Source organism: Vipera berus, assembly GCF_964194415.1.
Source record: "Vipera berus genome assembly, chromosome: 2".
Lineage (NCBI taxonomy): Eukaryota > Metazoa > Chordata > Lepidosauria > Squamata > Viperidae > Vipera > Vipera berus.
This window is the reverse complement of record NC_138203.1, coordinates 94,275,180-94,292,961: the sequence shown is the minus strand read 5'-3', so window position 1 is coordinate 94,292,961 and position 17,782 is coordinate 94,275,180. Positions and strand designations below refer to the sequence as shown.

The 17,782-nt window shown below is 42.0% G+C and overlaps 1 protein-coding gene across 3 annotated transcripts in view; it reads right to left on the bottom strand.

The window, feature by feature from the left end:
* Positions 1-17,782, bottom strand: part of LOC308663688 (PH and SEC7 domain-containing protein 3-like) — a 162,027-nt gene that overhangs the window by 103,201 nt on the left and 41,044 nt on the right. For all 3 annotated transcript variants that reach the window (XM_081320313.1, XM_081320315.1, XM_081320314.1), the window contains 3 exons: positions 9,715-9,927; positions 9,523-9,603; positions 2,157-2,269 (listed from right to left, as the gene is read on the bottom strand). In XM_081320313.1, coding sequence (XP_081176439.1) covers positions 2,157-2,269; positions 9,523-9,603; positions 9,715-9,927 — 407 coding nt within the window. The remainder of the gene's footprint in view (positions 1-2,156; positions 2,270-9,522; positions 9,604-9,714; positions 9,928-17,782) is intronic.

Sequence of the window (17,782 nt, the reverse complement as noted above, 5' to 3'; positions counted from 1 at the left end):
GGAGGTTTGGGGAGGTGCGCGCGCACCTCCCCAAACCTCCCCAAACTTCGGCAGGTCTCCGGACGGCGGCGGCTTGGGAGAGGTGCGCGCGATCCCGGAAGCACCAAAGCCTCGGCCGCGCACAAGTCCTCAGTAAGTTTTTTTGTTGACTGGAGTATAAGCCGAAGTGGAATTTTTCAGCCCAAAAAGTGGGCTGAAAAATTCGGCTTATACTCAAGTATATAGGGTATATATATATATTTTAAAAAAACCAAAAGAAAGTCCAGTTGCCTTTTGAAAAAGCACCTTTGGGGTGGCCTCTGTTTTTTCCTCTCATCTCAATAAGCTTTCCACAAGGTCAATTTCAAATTATGAAACATTCACAGCAATGTTTGCGCATGTGCGTGCACACATTTGCTTTAAATAAAACATAAGAAAAAAGAAAACAAGATCTGCTTTGCTGAATTGATTCAGTGTGGCCTCCAAAATGTTTGGGTAGATTTGTGTAATTAAAGCTATACAAGGAGGAAAATCTTACAAGCACATCATAATAGTGATTCCCACCCATCATGCTTGCCTCCTTAAATCGGGCAATAAACGATGGACAGCCTCGGTGAAAGATGTTCTTTATGCAAATACCTGAAAAGGAGTCTAGTGATTCAGCAACAAACTCAGTGAATACTCAATTCCAAAAACAAATGATAGCCATAAATATTTTATAACCGACTGGATTGCATTTTCATTCAGCTAGCTTGGGTTTATAGACATCTTGGGTTGGGGAAGGCTTATCTTGGATTTCTGGGTTGGTCTAGTGCAGGTCTTTTCAACCGGTGGTACGTGTACCACTTGGGGTACTTTGCCACATGGCAGGTGGTACGCGATTGCTAGCCAAGGGTAGCAGGGGAGGGGAATGAGGGAGAGGGAGAGGGAGAGGGAGGGGGAGAGGCAGCTGCAGGACTGTCGGGGCTCGGCAGAAGCCCCAGGAGCTGGCAGGGCTCCTGATCAGCTGATTGGCTCCAGCTGATTGGCGCTTCCAGAAGCAGCTCAGAGCTGGAGGTGAACTGAAGAAAAAGGCGGGGGGAAGAGAGGAGAAGCTATAAAGGAACGTGGTTTGGATGGGGGAAGGGGAAAAAAGACAACAGGAAAGGTTTAATCCCTTTAAACAAATGTAATTAGTTTTACCCCCTTTAATTGAGTTTGTCTGTGGCTTTTAGAAAGTTTTCTTTGAAGGTAACCTGGCTTAATTTAAAGCTAAAGCCTTTCTGCAACTGCGGAGCCTTTCTGTCCGGATTGCAACATTGTGACAAGTGACAGCCTGAGGCAGCTTAAAGAGAAAAAAAAATGGAGTTTGTGTTTCTTTATTTTCTTGCTTTGCACTTGATTAGTGTGTTTTAAGGGTACACGGAAGGGATTGGGGTGTGTGTGTGTGCATTCTTACTAGACCGTGGAAGAGTTCAGAAGGGCCAACCAGCTAGCTCAGGAGTCTACAAACTTAGAAACCTTTAAGACCTGTGGACTTCAACTCCCAGAATTCCTCAACCAGCCATGAGGACTGAGGAATTCTGGGAGTTGAAGTCCACAAGTCTTAAAAGTGCCAAGTTTGAAGATTCCTGAACTAGCTGATAGTGGTGCATATTAATCAACATGGATAAATTCATCATACATTTGTCCATGCAAAGAGAAAGTGATTCAGCAAAGGAACAGCCACCGAAGAAATTAAAACTGGTACTTTTTTTTACTTTTTTTCTACAGTTTGTAATAGTTTATTAGATTATAGAATAAAATACAAAAATACAAAAGCAAATAGTAGGACACAGTGGGGAGGAAAAAGGGGGGAAAGGGGGAGAAGAAAAAAAGAACAGATTTCCTCTGTTGCAGTAGAAGGAAGCATTTTACTTTTCTATAATATTATAAACTAGCCATTTCTATAACAACAAATGAATCTAATCAGTAAAACCCAAAATCCCCCTTTTTTCTTTAGTCATCATGTTTTTGACACCTTGCTAAGCACTGGTGGTATTCAAATATTGTCATGTCCTAAAAGTGGTACAATCTGTGAAAAGGTTGAAAAGCCCTGGTCTAGTGTGTTTATAATATTACAATTGTCACCGTGAAGTCTGCCAGAGTAAAAGTGACAATAAGACAAACCTATCTTAAAACTGAAAAAGGATCATTACCTTGTGTGGAAATAGCACTGGGGTTGCATTGGAGGTATCGGCTGGAGAAATGAACTAGAACTCTCTCTCTTTCCTGAGTTTCTCCGATGAGGGAAAAGGCTTTAAAAAATGTCCTAAAAAGGAATTTAAAAGTGGAAAAAGCAATGTCAAATTATTCCTATTCCAAAGTTATGAATTAAGGGTAACTTTTTCAGAATTGAAGATAGCTTGAATGAAGCATGTATCGTATCATCCCATGTATGTATTGTTGCAGTTACTACTGAGTATGTTACAATACAAAACCCTACTACTAATTAGCTACTAATCCTACTTAAAAGAAAGATGAGGTATACATTTTGAGATTCTTTAAAATCTACTGCCAATCTATAAAATATTTGCTAGTTTATGCTAGCAAATACTTGCTAGAATTATCTGTAGGTATAGCAAACATACAGTAACCTTTGCTATAATTCCTAGGACTAAGGGATTGGAGGAAAACAAGAGGGAAAAAGGAGAGATAGGATTAGCTATTTTCTTAAACATGATTAAATGAAATCTCTATGTTGATAGAGGATTCCTTAGGCACTGGGCTTACTTTAAATGTGTCTTCCAGCAGAGAGCGTGCATCCTGCAAAAAACATGCCTTCAAGTCTATCAACCTACAGCAGTAATGGTTTTTTTTTAAAAAAAGATGCAGCTGTCATCGCTTTTCAGCTTTCGCAGCCCTGCTGTTACTGCTTGTTCTTTCTCCTGCCACTAACTCATACAACTGCACAATCAACTTTTTCACAAAACCGTTTAAAATAAATACAAATTACACAGAAGGTCCACCCTAATTTGTGGCTATTTTAAAGAAGGCACATGCGGAGGCAGGAGCACATCCGACCAAATCCTACTCCAATTCAACTCTGACGGCTGCTTTCCAAGGCCCATGTCCCATTCATTTCTCTCCTGGATGTAACAGGAGAAAATAGAACTTTGTGGTAAAAACAGGTGCAATTGTATATTGAAGGTCTCTCCTATAATTTTTGGTATCTCCAGTTCGAATGATCTAGTAACAAGAGATGAGAAATACTTCTGCCTGGACAGTTGCAAGATTTAAAATAATTCAGAAAATGGAGGGGGAGGAGAAGAAATGGATCTCTTTATCTGCTAGAATTCACTTTGAATCAAAGTAATACTAAAAAAAAAGTCATAGACCACTTGATTGCAGACTTTAAATGGAATACAGGCATTGAATTATCTGTAGAATCCTTCATAGGAAAAGATAATAAGAACAATTTCCTCTGATGGCTCCCAAAACACGGTTCAGTGCACGAGACTGTCAGATGGATCATTATTGTTCAAGCTAAGCAATAAAACTAGCATTTAAACTACAAAATCTGAATTAGCTCAGTAAGTTGAGTCTTTCCCAGAAATGATTCCAATTACTTCTCACCATGACTATGAATTTTATGATTTTTGTAGTTTTAGTGTTTATGGCTTTAAATTGTTGTAGCGTTTTGCTATTTTCAACTGTTTGAGAGCCACCCAGAGCCATATATTGAGCTATGTGGCTAATCAGTACATATTTGATAAATGAATAAATCAGTGTTCCCCAACATAGGAAACTTTAACATATGTGGATGTCAACTCCCAGAACTGGGGAATTTTGGAGTGGAAGCCAACACAACTTAAAGTTGCCATGAGTGGGAAACATTGAAATAAATAAAATGAATGATTTTTTTTACCCTAAGCTAGAAATTAGTGTGTGTGTGTGTGTGTGTGTGTGTGTGTGTGTGTGTGTGTGTGTGTAAGTGTAAGGTAAAGGTTCCCCTGCACACGTGTGCTTGTCGTTTCCAACTCTAGGGGCTGGTGCTCATCTCCATTTCAAAGCCGAAGAGCCAGCACTTGTCTGAGGATGTCTCCGTGATCATGTGGCCGGCGCACGGAACGCTGTTACCTTCCCACTGCAGTGGTCCCTATTTTTCTACTTGCATTTTTACGTGCTTTCGAACTGCTAGGTTGGCAGAAGCTGGAACGAGTAACAGGCGCTCACTCTGTTATGCGGCACTCGGGATTCGACCCGCCAAACTGCCGACCTTCTGATCGACAAGCTCAGCGTCCTAACCCACTGAGCCACCGCGTCCCTACCATATATATATATATATATATATATATATATATATATATATATATATATATATATATATATATATATATATATATATATGTATGTATATGTAAATGTAAATGTATATGTATGTATATATGTGTGTGTGTGTGTATATATATATATATATATATATATATATATATATATATATATATATATATATATATATCGTATATACTTGACTATAAGCCGACTCAAATATAAGCCGAGACCCCTAATTTTACCCCCCAAAATTGGAAAAAGTTGGTGACTCGAGTATAAGCCGAGGCTGGGAAATGCAGCAGCTCACGGTAAATTTCTAAAAAAATAAAAATACAGGTAGATAACAATAAAATTGCTTTAATTGAGGCATGTGGAAAAGAGGGTCAACAAAAACAATATATTATCAGTATATTCAACAAAAACAATATATTATCAGTATATTCAACAAAAACAATATATTATCAGTATATTCAACATAAACAATATATTATCAGTATATTCAACAAAAACAATATATAACATTAAAGTATTAACAATCTTTAAATGTACAAAAACCTTAACTCAATAAGCAACCAAGCTAAAACACAAGCATCAAAATCCTTCAAAACTGGATTCCTCCTCCTCATCTGTATCTGCAAACAGAGCTTCAGCTGTAGCTGGTGTGAGGTTATCATCATATACATTGTCACAGAGTTCGCTGTCATCACTATCACAGTTGTTGTCCTCATACAAAGCAGTGTCTTCACTGCCATCCATAGCATTACTTATGCCACATTTCCTGAAGGCGTGCTTCACCATGTCCTCTGGAATCTCTTCCCATGCATCACAAACCCACTTTGCTATCAGTTCTATGTCAGGCTTCATCATATTTCCACCTTTTGTTAGTCGGGCTTGACCAGATGACATCCATTCGCACCACATCTTTCGCACACGGTCTTTGAAAGGTTTATTTAAACACACATCTAAGGGCTGTAATACAGATGTAAGCCCACCTGGAATAACGGCTAAAATAACTTGAGAAGACTTTGCCAATGTTTTTATGTCATCAGATGTGTGGGCTCTGAACATATCCCAAACTAGCAATGATGGTTTTTTCTTTAAGGCTGCTCCTGGTCGTCCATTCCAAACTTCTTCCAGCCACTTTTTTGTTCCATCTTCATCCATCCAGCCTTTAACATGTGGGCGCACTGTAATTCGTGGTGGGAATTTGACCTTTTTAGGCAAGGTCTTTCTTTTAAAAATAATGACAGGCCGCAGCTTAGTTCCATTAGCCAAACATGACAGAACAACTGTAAAATGGTTTTTCTCATTACCTGTGGTTCTGAGTAAAACAGTTTTGTCTCCCAAACTTGCCACGGTTCTGTTGCTTGGAAGATCAAAGGTCATAGGTGTTTCATCCATATTCCCAATATCTCCCAGGTCATAGTTATGGATCTTTCTTTGTTTTATGATGAATGAATGGAATGACATCACTTTTTCATCAAGGTCTTTTGGCAACTTCTGTGAAATCTTTGTTCTTTGCCGCAAACATAGGCCATACCTATTCATGAAGCCAGTACACCATCCTGCTGACGCAACAAAATTTTCAATGCCTGGTACTTTTAATTTGTCATCTTTAGCCATTTGAAGGGCACGTAAGCGAATTCCCATGCGTGTTACGCAGTAACCATTTTGACGACACTCCATAACCCATTTATGCAATTCAGTCTCTAGAGCCACATATGGAGTTGTTAAACCACATCGAGCTTTTTTTGCCTTTGGAATCTTTTCCAACTCAGCTTTCATTTTCCGCCACTACCTCACTTGTTTTTCATCAACACCAAATTCCCTACTTGCAATACTGTTATTGCTTTTTTCTGCTCTTAACACAACCTTTAGTTTGAAAGCAGCTTCGTATGACCTGCGTCTTTGTTTTGGTGCAGGATTAGAAGTACTGGGTTCCATTTCTAACAGGAATGGGGAGGTCTGCTAGGGAGGCGGCAGTCAAGCGTTGTTTCCCTCCTCGTGGGTGTGTGGGTGTGGGGGGGGCAGTCAAGCCTTGTTTCCCTCCTCAGTCAAGCTTGTTTCCCTCCTCGTGTGTGTGGGGGGGGAGGGGCTTGTTTCCCTCCTCAGTCAAGCTTGTTTACCTCCTCGTGTGTGTGTGTGTGTGTGGCAGTCAAGCGTTGTTTCCACGTGGGCCCCGGGCTGCGTCCCGGCGACTCCGCTCCCTCCCCTCACCTCTGGGCCGGGCTTCTCTCCGCCCGTCCGCCCGCCGGCGGGCTGGCTGGCTGGCGCTGGTCCCCGGGCGAGGCAGCGAGCGAGCAGGCGAGCGGCGGCTGGCTGAGTTCGGGGCGGCACGGGCGAGCGAGCGAGCGGGCGAGCGGGCGAGCGGGCGAGCGGCGGCTGGCTGAGTTCGGGGCGGCACGGGCGAGCGAGCGAGCGGGCGGGGGGGAGCGGCGGCTGCCTGAGTTCGGGGCGGCACGGGCGAGCGAGCGAGCGGGGGGGGAGCGGCGGCTGCCTGAGTTCGGGGCGGCACGGGCGAGCGAGCGAGCGAGCGGGGGGGGAGCGGCGGCTGCCTGAGTTCGGGGCGGCACGGGCGAGCGAGCGAGCGAGCGAGCGGGGGGGAGCGGCGGCTGCCTGAGTTCGGGGCGGCACGGGCGAGCGAGCGAGCGAGCGAGCGGGCGGGGGGGAGCGGCGGCTGCCTGAGTTCGGGGCGGCACGGGCGAGCGATGGGGGGGGAAAGCGGCGGCGGCGGTATGTTCGGGTCGCAGCGGGCGAGCGATGGGGGGGAAAGCGGCGGCGGCGGTGTTTTTGGAGGCAGCGGGCGAGCGATGGGGGGGAAAGCGGCGGCGGCGGTATGTTCGGGGCGCAGCGGGCGAGCGATGGGGGGAAAAGCGGCGGCGGTATGTTCGGGGCGCAGCGGGCGAGCGATGGGGGGGAAAAGCGGCGGCGGCGGTGTTTTTGGAGGCAGCGGGCGAGCGATGGGGGGAAAAGCGGCGGCGGCGGTGTTTTTGGAGGCAGCGGGCGAGCGATGGGGGGGGAAAAGCGGCGGCGGTATGTTCGGGGCGCAGCGGGCGAGCGATGGGGGGGTAAAGCGGCGGCGGCGGTGTGTTTGGGGCGCAGCGGGCGAGCGATGGGGGGGAAAAGCGGCGGCGGCGGTGTGTTTGGGGGCAGCGGGCGAGGCAGCGGGCGAGCGAGCGAGCGGGGGGGAGCGGCGGCTGGCTGTGGCTTCGGGGCGGCGCTGAGCTGTGCGGCCGCCCTCCCGCCCTGCCTGCCCCCTGGCCGGTGCCTTCGCCCCGCAAGCCCCCCCGACTTGCCCGGAGGAAGCGGCGGCGGCGGGCCGGGAGGGGAGGGGGGTGCGGCGGGGGCTGCCCCTCCTGCCGAGGAGCCGAGCCCGGCGGCGTGTGTGTGTGTGTGTGTGTGTGTGTGTCAGACCCGCAGGAATGGCTAGTTGCGTTTCTCTGTGTGTCAAGCCCCGTGGGCTCGACACACAGGAAGGGGGGGAATGCCGGAATGCCGCTTCCCTACCAGCCATTCCCGTGGGTCTGACACACACACGCACGGACGAGGGGGAGAAACAACGCTGGACTGCCGCCAGCTCTGCAAGGCTCTGCCGCTCCCTTCTCTCAGCAGCCTGTTCCGAACGAAGGGACAGTTCCTTTTTTTTGTTGACTGGAGTATAAGCCGAAGTGGAGTTTTTCAGCCCGAAAAGTGGGCTGAAAAATTCGGCTTATACTCAAGTATATACGGTATGTTGTTGTTGTTAGTTGCGAAGTCGTGTCCGACCCATCGCGACCCTATGGACAACGTTCCTCCAGGCCTTCCTGTCATCCACCATCCTCCGGAGTCCATTCAAGCTCACACCCACTGCTTCAATATATATATATATATATATATATATATATATATATATATATATATATATATATATATATATATATATATATATATATATATATATATATATATATATATATATATATATATATATATATATATATATATATATATATATATATATATATATATATATATATATATATATATATATATATATATATATATATATATATATATATATATATATATATATATATATATATATATATATGTTTTCTGAGGTTTTCGCGGGTGTTCGTATGTGGATCTTTGGTTCGGGTTTTTCCCCGCGTAGAACTAAAAGTGTAGGAGCAACGTTTCGACGGAATCCCATCCGTCATCATCAGGCTGGTGGCTTCTGCTTCCTTCTTCTGGGAGAAGCATGTGGCTGTTTGTTCCTCTTTTTTAAACTGCCAGAGGGGGTGTGTTCTGTGGGTGGAGGTGTGCTCTGATTGAGTGGGAGTTTAAGTGTGTTCTGATTGGGTGGGAGTGTGTTTTGAATGGTGGGTGTGTTCTGATTGGGTGGAGGTGTGTTTTGAGTGTATGGGCTGGTCTCAGCTGCCAGCCTTAGACCTGAGCTGGTGAGTTGTGCTGCTTTTGTTTGGCTTCGTGTTTGTGGTGGTGCCATGTTTTTATAGTGGGTGTCAGTTTGCTTATTGTGTGGTTTGGAGGGGTTTAAAGTGGCTGATGTTGCAGCTGTAGTTAGGTTTCTGTTTTGTGGTTGTGCCTCGTTATCATTGTGGGTTCGGATTTGCATTTTGAATGGTTGTGTGGTGGTGATGTCATCTGGTGTTATCATGAGTTTGGGTCTGGTGTCATTCTTGGTGGTTGGGACTCGTCTGTCAATCAAGGCGGGTTTCATCCCTGGTCCAACACTTTGAAGCCACGGGACATGAAATTGATTTAAAAAAAACCAAAACTATCGCCAAAATTGAACATTTTAACAACAGAATAATCAGAGAAGCCATTGAGATAGAAAAACGCCCCCACAGCATAAACAAACGAGATGATACCTCTCGCCTACCAACCATTTGGAAACCCGCCTTGATTGACAGACGAGTCCCAACCACCAAGAATGACACCAGACCCAAACTCATGATAACACCACATGACATCATCACCACACATAGTGTGATAGGAATGAATGAATGAATGAATGAAGTAGCCAAAGCAATGGCACCTGAAATGAGAATTCTGCTCCCAGGCATTTAAAAGGCTTAAAATGGACCTACCGGTAATTATATAATCTGGTTAAATGTATGCAAATGAAGTGGATGCTGGCACAGGTTTAGCACTAGTTTACGCAGCATCTAGACACACATAACTTAAGTATAGCATTTTACTTGGATGAGAAATGATACATGAAAATACCTGGGGAAGATGGCTTCTTACCTGAGAGAGTAATCCAAAGACATGCCCGTGAAATCAAAGAACTTGAGGTATTCTTCAGCTACCAGCTTACTAAACTCATTGCTTCAACAGAAAAAGAAAAAGCATAGATCAGGTTATTAGGAAATCAACTCAGATGCATTCTCATAACATTCTAAGCATTCGATGTTAAAGGCAGAAAATTGGAACACACACTTTTTCCCCAAATGCTTTGCCACGTCAGATCGTTTGAACCTATCCAGATGATAGAGGCGCTTTGCCAGCCTCCGCGCAGCCTCCACGTTGCCACCAGTCGTGCCATTGATGAGGTCCTGGCTCAGGTTTTCATGTCCCTCTTTTTCCAGAATATCATGGCTGCCCATATCCCCTGTGGCATCTAACGGTGTAGTACATTCCAGTCTTGCATTGCTATGAAACAGGAGAGAATATTAAGAGAAGAAGAGGAGAAAACAAAATTAAGTTTAAGTGCAAATCATTTATGGCAACAAACAAATAACAGATGATTAGAACGCTTTCATTACATTCTACGCACACGTTAAAATGGACATAGTACATTTCTCTTGAAACTCTACAGAAGTGAATGGAATTTTCCACTTTCTCATTTTAAGGAGACTTTCTGAGACAAACTTCCTAGACTTCTGCTTTTTTTTCCCTTTCAGCTACATTACTAAATTCAGAAACCTCAAACCTTAATGTTAATTCAGATATCTTAATAGAATTGCTGCCCAAATTTTAGTGCAGCATATGTTCAAAAACCCGGAAACCTTGTCATAGGTCTCAAAGCTGTAAGAGAAGGTAGGAAAAATAGTTGTGAAGAGACTAGTCTTTTCAAATAAATTTATAAACATTTTGAACATCTGCACACATAACTCTTAATGAAAGCCGGAAAAATTTAAATACAGTCTGTAAAAGAAAATTCTTCATGGTGTCTGTTACAGTTCCCTTGTTTTAAATCCAAAACTTTGTAAATAATAAACAGTTTGATAAGGTATGATCACCATAATGTATTTCAGGTGCTAAAGTTCTGTGCAGCTCTTTTCATTATAAGATGTGACTAAAGGTAAAGGTAAAGGTAAAGGTTCCCCCGCACATGTGTGCTAGTCATTTCCAACTCTAGGGGCCGGTGCTCATCTCCGTTTCAAAGCCGAAGAGCCAGCGCTTGTCCGAGGACATCTCCGTGGTCATGTGGCCGGCATGACTAGACACCAAAGGCGCACGGAACGCTGTTACCTTCCCACCGTAGTGGTCCCTATTTTTCTACTTGCATTTTTACATGCTTTCGAACTGCTAGGTTGGCAGAAGCTGGGACGTGTAACAGGCGCTCACTCTGTTACGCGGCACTCAGGATTCGACCTGCCAAACTGCCAATCTTCTGATCAACAAGCTCAGCGTCCTAACCGCATCCCTTAAGATGTGACTACTTTTTTAAAAAACCAAGAACAAAATGCAAGAATTAAAATTAGGAGTATGTGAAACATTTCATTTTGACCTATTTGAAGTGTGAAATTTTGTGACGTCCCATTTTGAGTGCAAAATTAGTATTTTTCCAGCAAAAAGCGGCTTCATGCTTGAAATGTGATGTTTCACAAAATCATCTGGAAATGTTTGCAAAACATTTTGTATGTTCCAAATTACAAAGCCTTTAATTAAGTAAATAGTGCCATCAAACTAAATTTAGTAAACTCTTCCCGGCTGAGATGACTGTATTTAATTTATTAAACTTAAGGTATTTATTTAGAGCATTTATGCCTCACACAAGGGTTCCCAAAACAGCTTGTGCAACCATGGAAATGCAAAAGAGACATCATTGAAGGAAAAAGACATGGGAAGGAAAGAGACAGCAAAATATCTCAGGGACATGTTTTTAAGGTTTCATCATTACTATAATGGCCAACTATGATGAAAATGATTTGTTCAGACAAGCACAGATGATACTATCACCCTTATGGAAGAAGTCATCTTGTTTTACTCCAGCACCACTCAGCAATTTTTTTTCCAGTTAAACACACATTTATTTATTTATGAAACTTACATACTGCTCCATTTCTAAAGGACTCTAGGTTTTACCCACTATAAAAGTATCATTATCCTGAAGATTGTCCCAAATGAAGGGACACTTTTCGATCAAACGTAAAATAAACGAAGACTTTTCTGGTTCCAATCTGGGACTCTATATATTCAAACAGCTTTATTTCAAATGGTTGAGAGACCTAGTTTTAAAACACCTCCTATTGTAGTAAAAGCAAATGCGATGCAATAGTCTCCATTAAACATTACAACACAGGAAGAAAGAAGTGTGATGGCACACTCTGAAAAAGCCATCTCAATGACAGCTGCAATGAATCCATCAGATGTGCTGCTGCTATGAAGTATTTTTCACAACCTGTTCGTTTTTATTGCTTTACAGCCCTCTCATTGGCATAACTACTTGATAAGCGTGAATCGTGTGAGCTTATTTCCTGACAATACAATGGCTGGTTTTGAAACATAACCAAAGCACCCTGTCTGGAAAGTTTTCTTAACAGGCCACAACCACCACCACCACCACATCTTTGATGTGTCACAACATTTAGACACATGGTCAACGGCATACCAAAATATACATTTTTCTGCAACAAACCCGATGGCCTCAGGGCTGTAAGGAGAGCTGGTTCATCATGGCACAGCCCCACACTATTCCTTGATTAGTTATATGAGGAAAATGGGGAAGAAAATATAAAACAGATATACATATATGCCATGAGTGGCCCTTGGTGCTCTCTCAGCTTGCTTGTTTTCTTGCAGACGTTTCATTACCCTAACTAGGTAACATCATCAAAGAGCAGGCAAGCAAACTCAGAGAGCACAAAGGACCCCTCATTTCAACCCTGAGCTACAAATATTCTCCTTCATTGATGTATGTCACGGCTTAAGGCTCCCCTTTGCCACCCCTGCATAAACCCTTTTATCTCCCACACATGCAGACTTGGGTGATTTGGTCCCACCCACTTCAGTGACATTATGACATCACTAACTCACCCAGCATCCCTCAGGCAGAAAAAGCCTACTCGCCTCTGTTTTCAAGTCAGCAAAACATCATTGCCAAATAGTCCATTCTGAGTGCTAAACTAGCATTAACAGTAACCATGGTTAATAATGTGTTTATGACACCAACTTTATGAAAAGCCTCTAGAGAGAAAAGCGATTCAAACTCGGTGTTGGCGATGGCAAATAAAAATATTCCCATTTGCATTCAATTGTAGTACAATCCACTGTAGTCACTATCTCTAACAGGAGGAAATGTCATCTTAACAGTATATTTCTGATTGTATATATATATATATATATATATATATATATATATATATATATATATATATATATATATATATATATATATATATATATATATATATACACACACACACACACACACACACCAATCGTAGAAAAGAAGGAAGCAAGACAGTAAGTAGGCGGGCAGGTGAAAGTCTGTTGCTAAAGGAGGAAGATTTTTTTAAAAAGAGCCAAGAACCTAAGGAAAATATCGCAAATAAAATTAAGGAAGAAATTCAACCAGAAAGGTTTTGCCAACCACTACTGGTTGTATGTTTCAAACAGAGACATCAAGGCTCAAAATATTTTGTAGTATTCAAAAATTTATTGCCGAAATCTGAAGCTTCAGCTTTATTAATTTGGTTAGGAAACGTCATGGCCTCTAATGGAAATTCGTTTGATACTTTTAAAAACAATTCTATTGAAGGTTAATGTTGATTGTTTGATGCTCAGACTTTTTGCCCTAAAACAGTCTAACAAATCTTGCATAAGGATGTATTCCTAGTCCTTGTTCGGCTACCAAATCTCTTTGCAATATATTTCTGCAAATCATTTTTCCCAGAATTAGTTCTTATATTACCATCATATAAGCCTTAAGATTTAACCTAGGATGAAAACTGAGCAATGGTATGGTAGAACTGTTAAATCTTAAGTTAGTGCCTGGTTGCAAAAACTCCAAATAAATGTACAGCCCCAACACTCCAATTCAACCTTAGCAAAATTTAGTAGCAGAGCAGATGTACCGGTACTCCATTAGGTTTATTTCAAAGAAGCTAGAGATGTAATGTCTCAGAGATTCCATCACAATTGGCCCTAGCGAATTGTGAACCAACCTCCATGAAGGCAAATCCACATAACTATGTGTCTGGGAAGTTTCAAAAGAATTTCCATTATAGTTCCCAAATTTCCCTCATAGTATACAGCATTATGAAAACTAGTCCTAAAATTACATTAGGTTGGAAGAGGCTGGCACAGAGAGAATTCTTTATACTGTCATTTCTTTGCTTCAAATTCCTTTGCCCTCTCATCTGCAAAAATAATTTGGCGTGTTTACCATGGATATCAATGAAATAACCCAATACACTGATTATAGCAGGGATTTTCAACCAGTGGTACGGGTACCACCTGTGGTACATCCTAGAAAAGTTGCAGGGGAGGGAAATGGCAGCACCGCACAAGCCTGAGCGAGAGATGGCTGGAGCTGCAGGGCTGTCAGGGCTCAGCGGAAGCGCCAGGATCAGTGCTTCTTCGGGGCTGTCAGGGCTCATTGGAAGCGCCAGGATCAGCACCAGGCTCCAGCTGGAACTCGGCACTTATCCTGGAGCTTCTGCTGAGCCCAGAAGAAGTGCCGATCAGCATCTCCAGGGCCTTGTGATTTACATTCAGATATTTGGCAACTGATTCATATTTATGATGGTCACTGTGTCCCAGGATCATGTGAAGTGACCAAAACCTGCTGCAACCACCCAGCAGACGGGGGGAATAAAAACCAAACACCCACCCCCACCCCCGCTGCCAATCCTCAACAGAAATGCTCACAACAATGAAAACCTCTGACAGGAGGAAGAGTGCCGCCGGGCGGGAAGGCAGGTGTGTCTTGGGGAACACTATTTTCAGTGCCACTGTAACTTTGAACAGTCACTAAGCAAACTGTTGTAATTCAAGGACTACTTGTATTTCATCACTTTTTTCTTTTTCTTTCTTTTTTTTTGTCATCAGGTTTTTGAGACCTTGCTAGGCGACTGGTGGTACTCGGATGTTGCCATATCCATAAGTGGTACAATGGGTGAAAAGGTTGAAAAGCCCTGGATTATAGCATTTAGTATCAGCATTCCAATTATATCAACTGCAGTCTTTACTCAATACCAACATTTAACATACCTGTTTAATCCCACATTATAGCTTGGTGTAATGCCAACTTTGTCATGTTTTTGCATCTCACTAAAAACAGAAGCTACTCATTCAGTCAGCAACAGAAACAGCCAGCAGCAAGCAGACCACTCTTGGCAAAATCCTTTACAGGAATCCTAGATAGATGTTCCCTGTCTTACTGTGAGCTAAGGAAAAGATCTCCTTCATCTTCACATGCTAAGGATGACTGGAATTTATACATCCGCCATTTGGATATCCATGTGACTTAAGAAAAATATGACTAGACATTCCAGATCTTTGTCATGATGCAAGAATTACATCATAAGTGGCCTGTATTCTTTATAGGGAGTGGCATTTTTAGACCATAAGTGTTTTAGCTAAAACCTTCCGGATTTGGTTTAACATTGGGCAAAGAGAAGTAATTGTAACACAGGGAGGGAGGGAGGGAGGAAAGGAAGGAAGGAAGGAAGGAAGGAAGGAAGGAAGGAAGGAAGGAAGGAAGGAAGGAAGGAAGGAAGGAAGGAAGGAAGGAAGGAAATCATGTGATCTATCATTGGAAAAAGGATTTGGGAAGCAAGTAGTCATATTTCTTTAACATAACATTTGCCATACATAGGTAAAGGTAAAGGTTCCCCCGCACATGCGTGCTAGTCGTTTCCGACTCTAGGGGCCGGTGCTCATCTCCGTTTCAAAGCCGAAGAGCCAGCGTTTGTCCGAGGAGATCTCCGTGGTCATGTGGCCAGCATGACTAGACGCCAAAGGCGCACGGAACGCTGTTACCTTCCCACCGTAGTGGTCCCTATTTTTCTACTTGCATTTTTACGTGCTTTCAAACTGCTAGGTTGGCAGAAGCTGGGACGAGTAACAGGCACTCACTCTGTTACGCGGCACTCGGGATTCGACCCGCCAAACTGCCGACCTTCTGATCGACAAGCTCAGCGTCCTAACCCACTGAGCCACCGCGTCCCTTTGCCATACATACAACAATATAAAACAAACAAAATGATGGTAGGAAGGAGTTCATATAAGAAAAAGGAATGAATCCGAAAGCAAGTATGAGCAAAGGGCAGGTTTCATTAAACGGAGAAACATATTTGTTATTATATTTCGTGTTCATTTCAGTGTACTTTAACCAAATAGCGGGCTACCAGCTATCACCTATTAACAAATGTTTGCAGTTTGCTCAATTGCATAATCAAAATTTGTTATTTAAATTATGCATAAAAGCAAAACATTGATACAGAAAGCGTCACTTTCAGTAACCAACATTAATTATCAAAAATCTTTTCTGAAACCAGAACTAATCTAAATATTTGGGCTGAGCTGCCTCAGGTATCCTCATCTGAAAAAGGCACTAGAGGTGGTTCTTGTTTGAAAACTACAATGCTTTCGAGTCTAGATACTCCTATTATAGATTCCTGAACCTCCTTCAATAGTATGCAAACTAGCAGAACACAGATTAGAGATCCGAATTTATTTCTAGATCACAATTTCCTCTCACCAAAATTATACTCCACATTTGGAATACTTTGCAGGATTATATGCGTGAATTCAGTCTAGTGAACATTTTACTTTCTCTTAATCCTTTTTTTGCATATGTCACATTCACTTCCATTTAGATTATTTTCTGACATTTCATTCCTTGGAACCTTATCAACATTCTAGTAGTATTGGATTTTTAATTAATGTGACTCTTTAAACTCAAAACAGGCTGAATCCATCAAATATTCTTTGTTTGGATGAGGAAAATCCCTATTATTTCTTGGACATTTTTGAGAGGGTACTGATTAACAATGGTTTCGCCAAACGTAGAGTGACATGTTTATTAACTCTAAACCAGAAGTTATAATAGTGTGTCATTTCCTTGGTTAGTTAGGCCATGTTATATAACAAGGCATACAAACTGCCACAATTTTCTTTTCTTTTTAATTTGACTGTGCAGCTTCTTGCTAGTAGTAGTAGTAGAAATCCTGAAAAAGTTCACAGGTCATGTTAGGGAAGGTAGATTTTTTTTTTAAAACCGCTATACATGGAAAACATTTCTCATCACATTTAATTGACATGAATTTGATATTCGGTCTGGTTATATTCTATGAACTGATTTCCCTGGGTGTCATAATGAATTTGAGAACTATAGGTTTGTTAGTTTAGGTATTGTTATGATTCCTTTATGTTAGTAGAAGGATTTCTAGAACTTTTTGTCAATCGGTAAATTTAACATTATCTCCAGTTTTGGTGCAAATGAACTTCATAAAGACAGATGATCTAGTAGTATTTGTAAATATTTGTGATAAGCTAAGCATGATTAATTGACTTCTGAGGATGATCCATATTGTAAGATTTATTTACAGAATTCAGAACCCACTGCTCAGGCAGGAAGCTCTACCATTTCAGACAAATGGCTGTCCAAGCTCTTCTTTAAAAAACCTCCAGTGTTGGAGCACCCACAACTTCTGGAAGCGAGTTGTTCCACTGTTAATTGTTGTGTTAGGAAATTTGTCCTTTAGTTCTAGGTTGCTTCTCTCCTTGATTAGTGTCCATGAATATAAATATAAATTTACATTCATTCTTACTATTTCAAATGAATATATAGGATACATTCATAGTTTTATAACTTTGACTTATGAGACCATCCACAGCGTTTTCAATTATTGTTTGGAAAGCTAAATTTTTCAGTCCTTAACCCTTGGGCAAGGAATTTGGACTAGAAGATCTCCAAGGTCCCTTTTAACCCTATATTTCTATGAATTTTAAGTCTTTATTTTACCTTGGTTATTGGCTAGATTAAGCAACTTCAGGGTCAGTGCTTGTGCAGTGCTTAAAATGTCAGGTAAGGATTTGGCAAATCCAGGTTCACATTCAAACTTTGCTACAGAAGCTCATTAGATAATTTTGGACTAGTCACTCTCTTTCAGCTCAAATAATCTCTATGGTTGTTCTTATGGGACTAAAATTGGAGCTAGAATTTTATGAAGTCCACCTTAATTGACTGATTGATTGAACACAATAAATTTCAGCCTTTCTGTGGGCTCAACTTCAAAGCTATTGGGAGCCTTGTTTCTTCAGGGACCAGTCT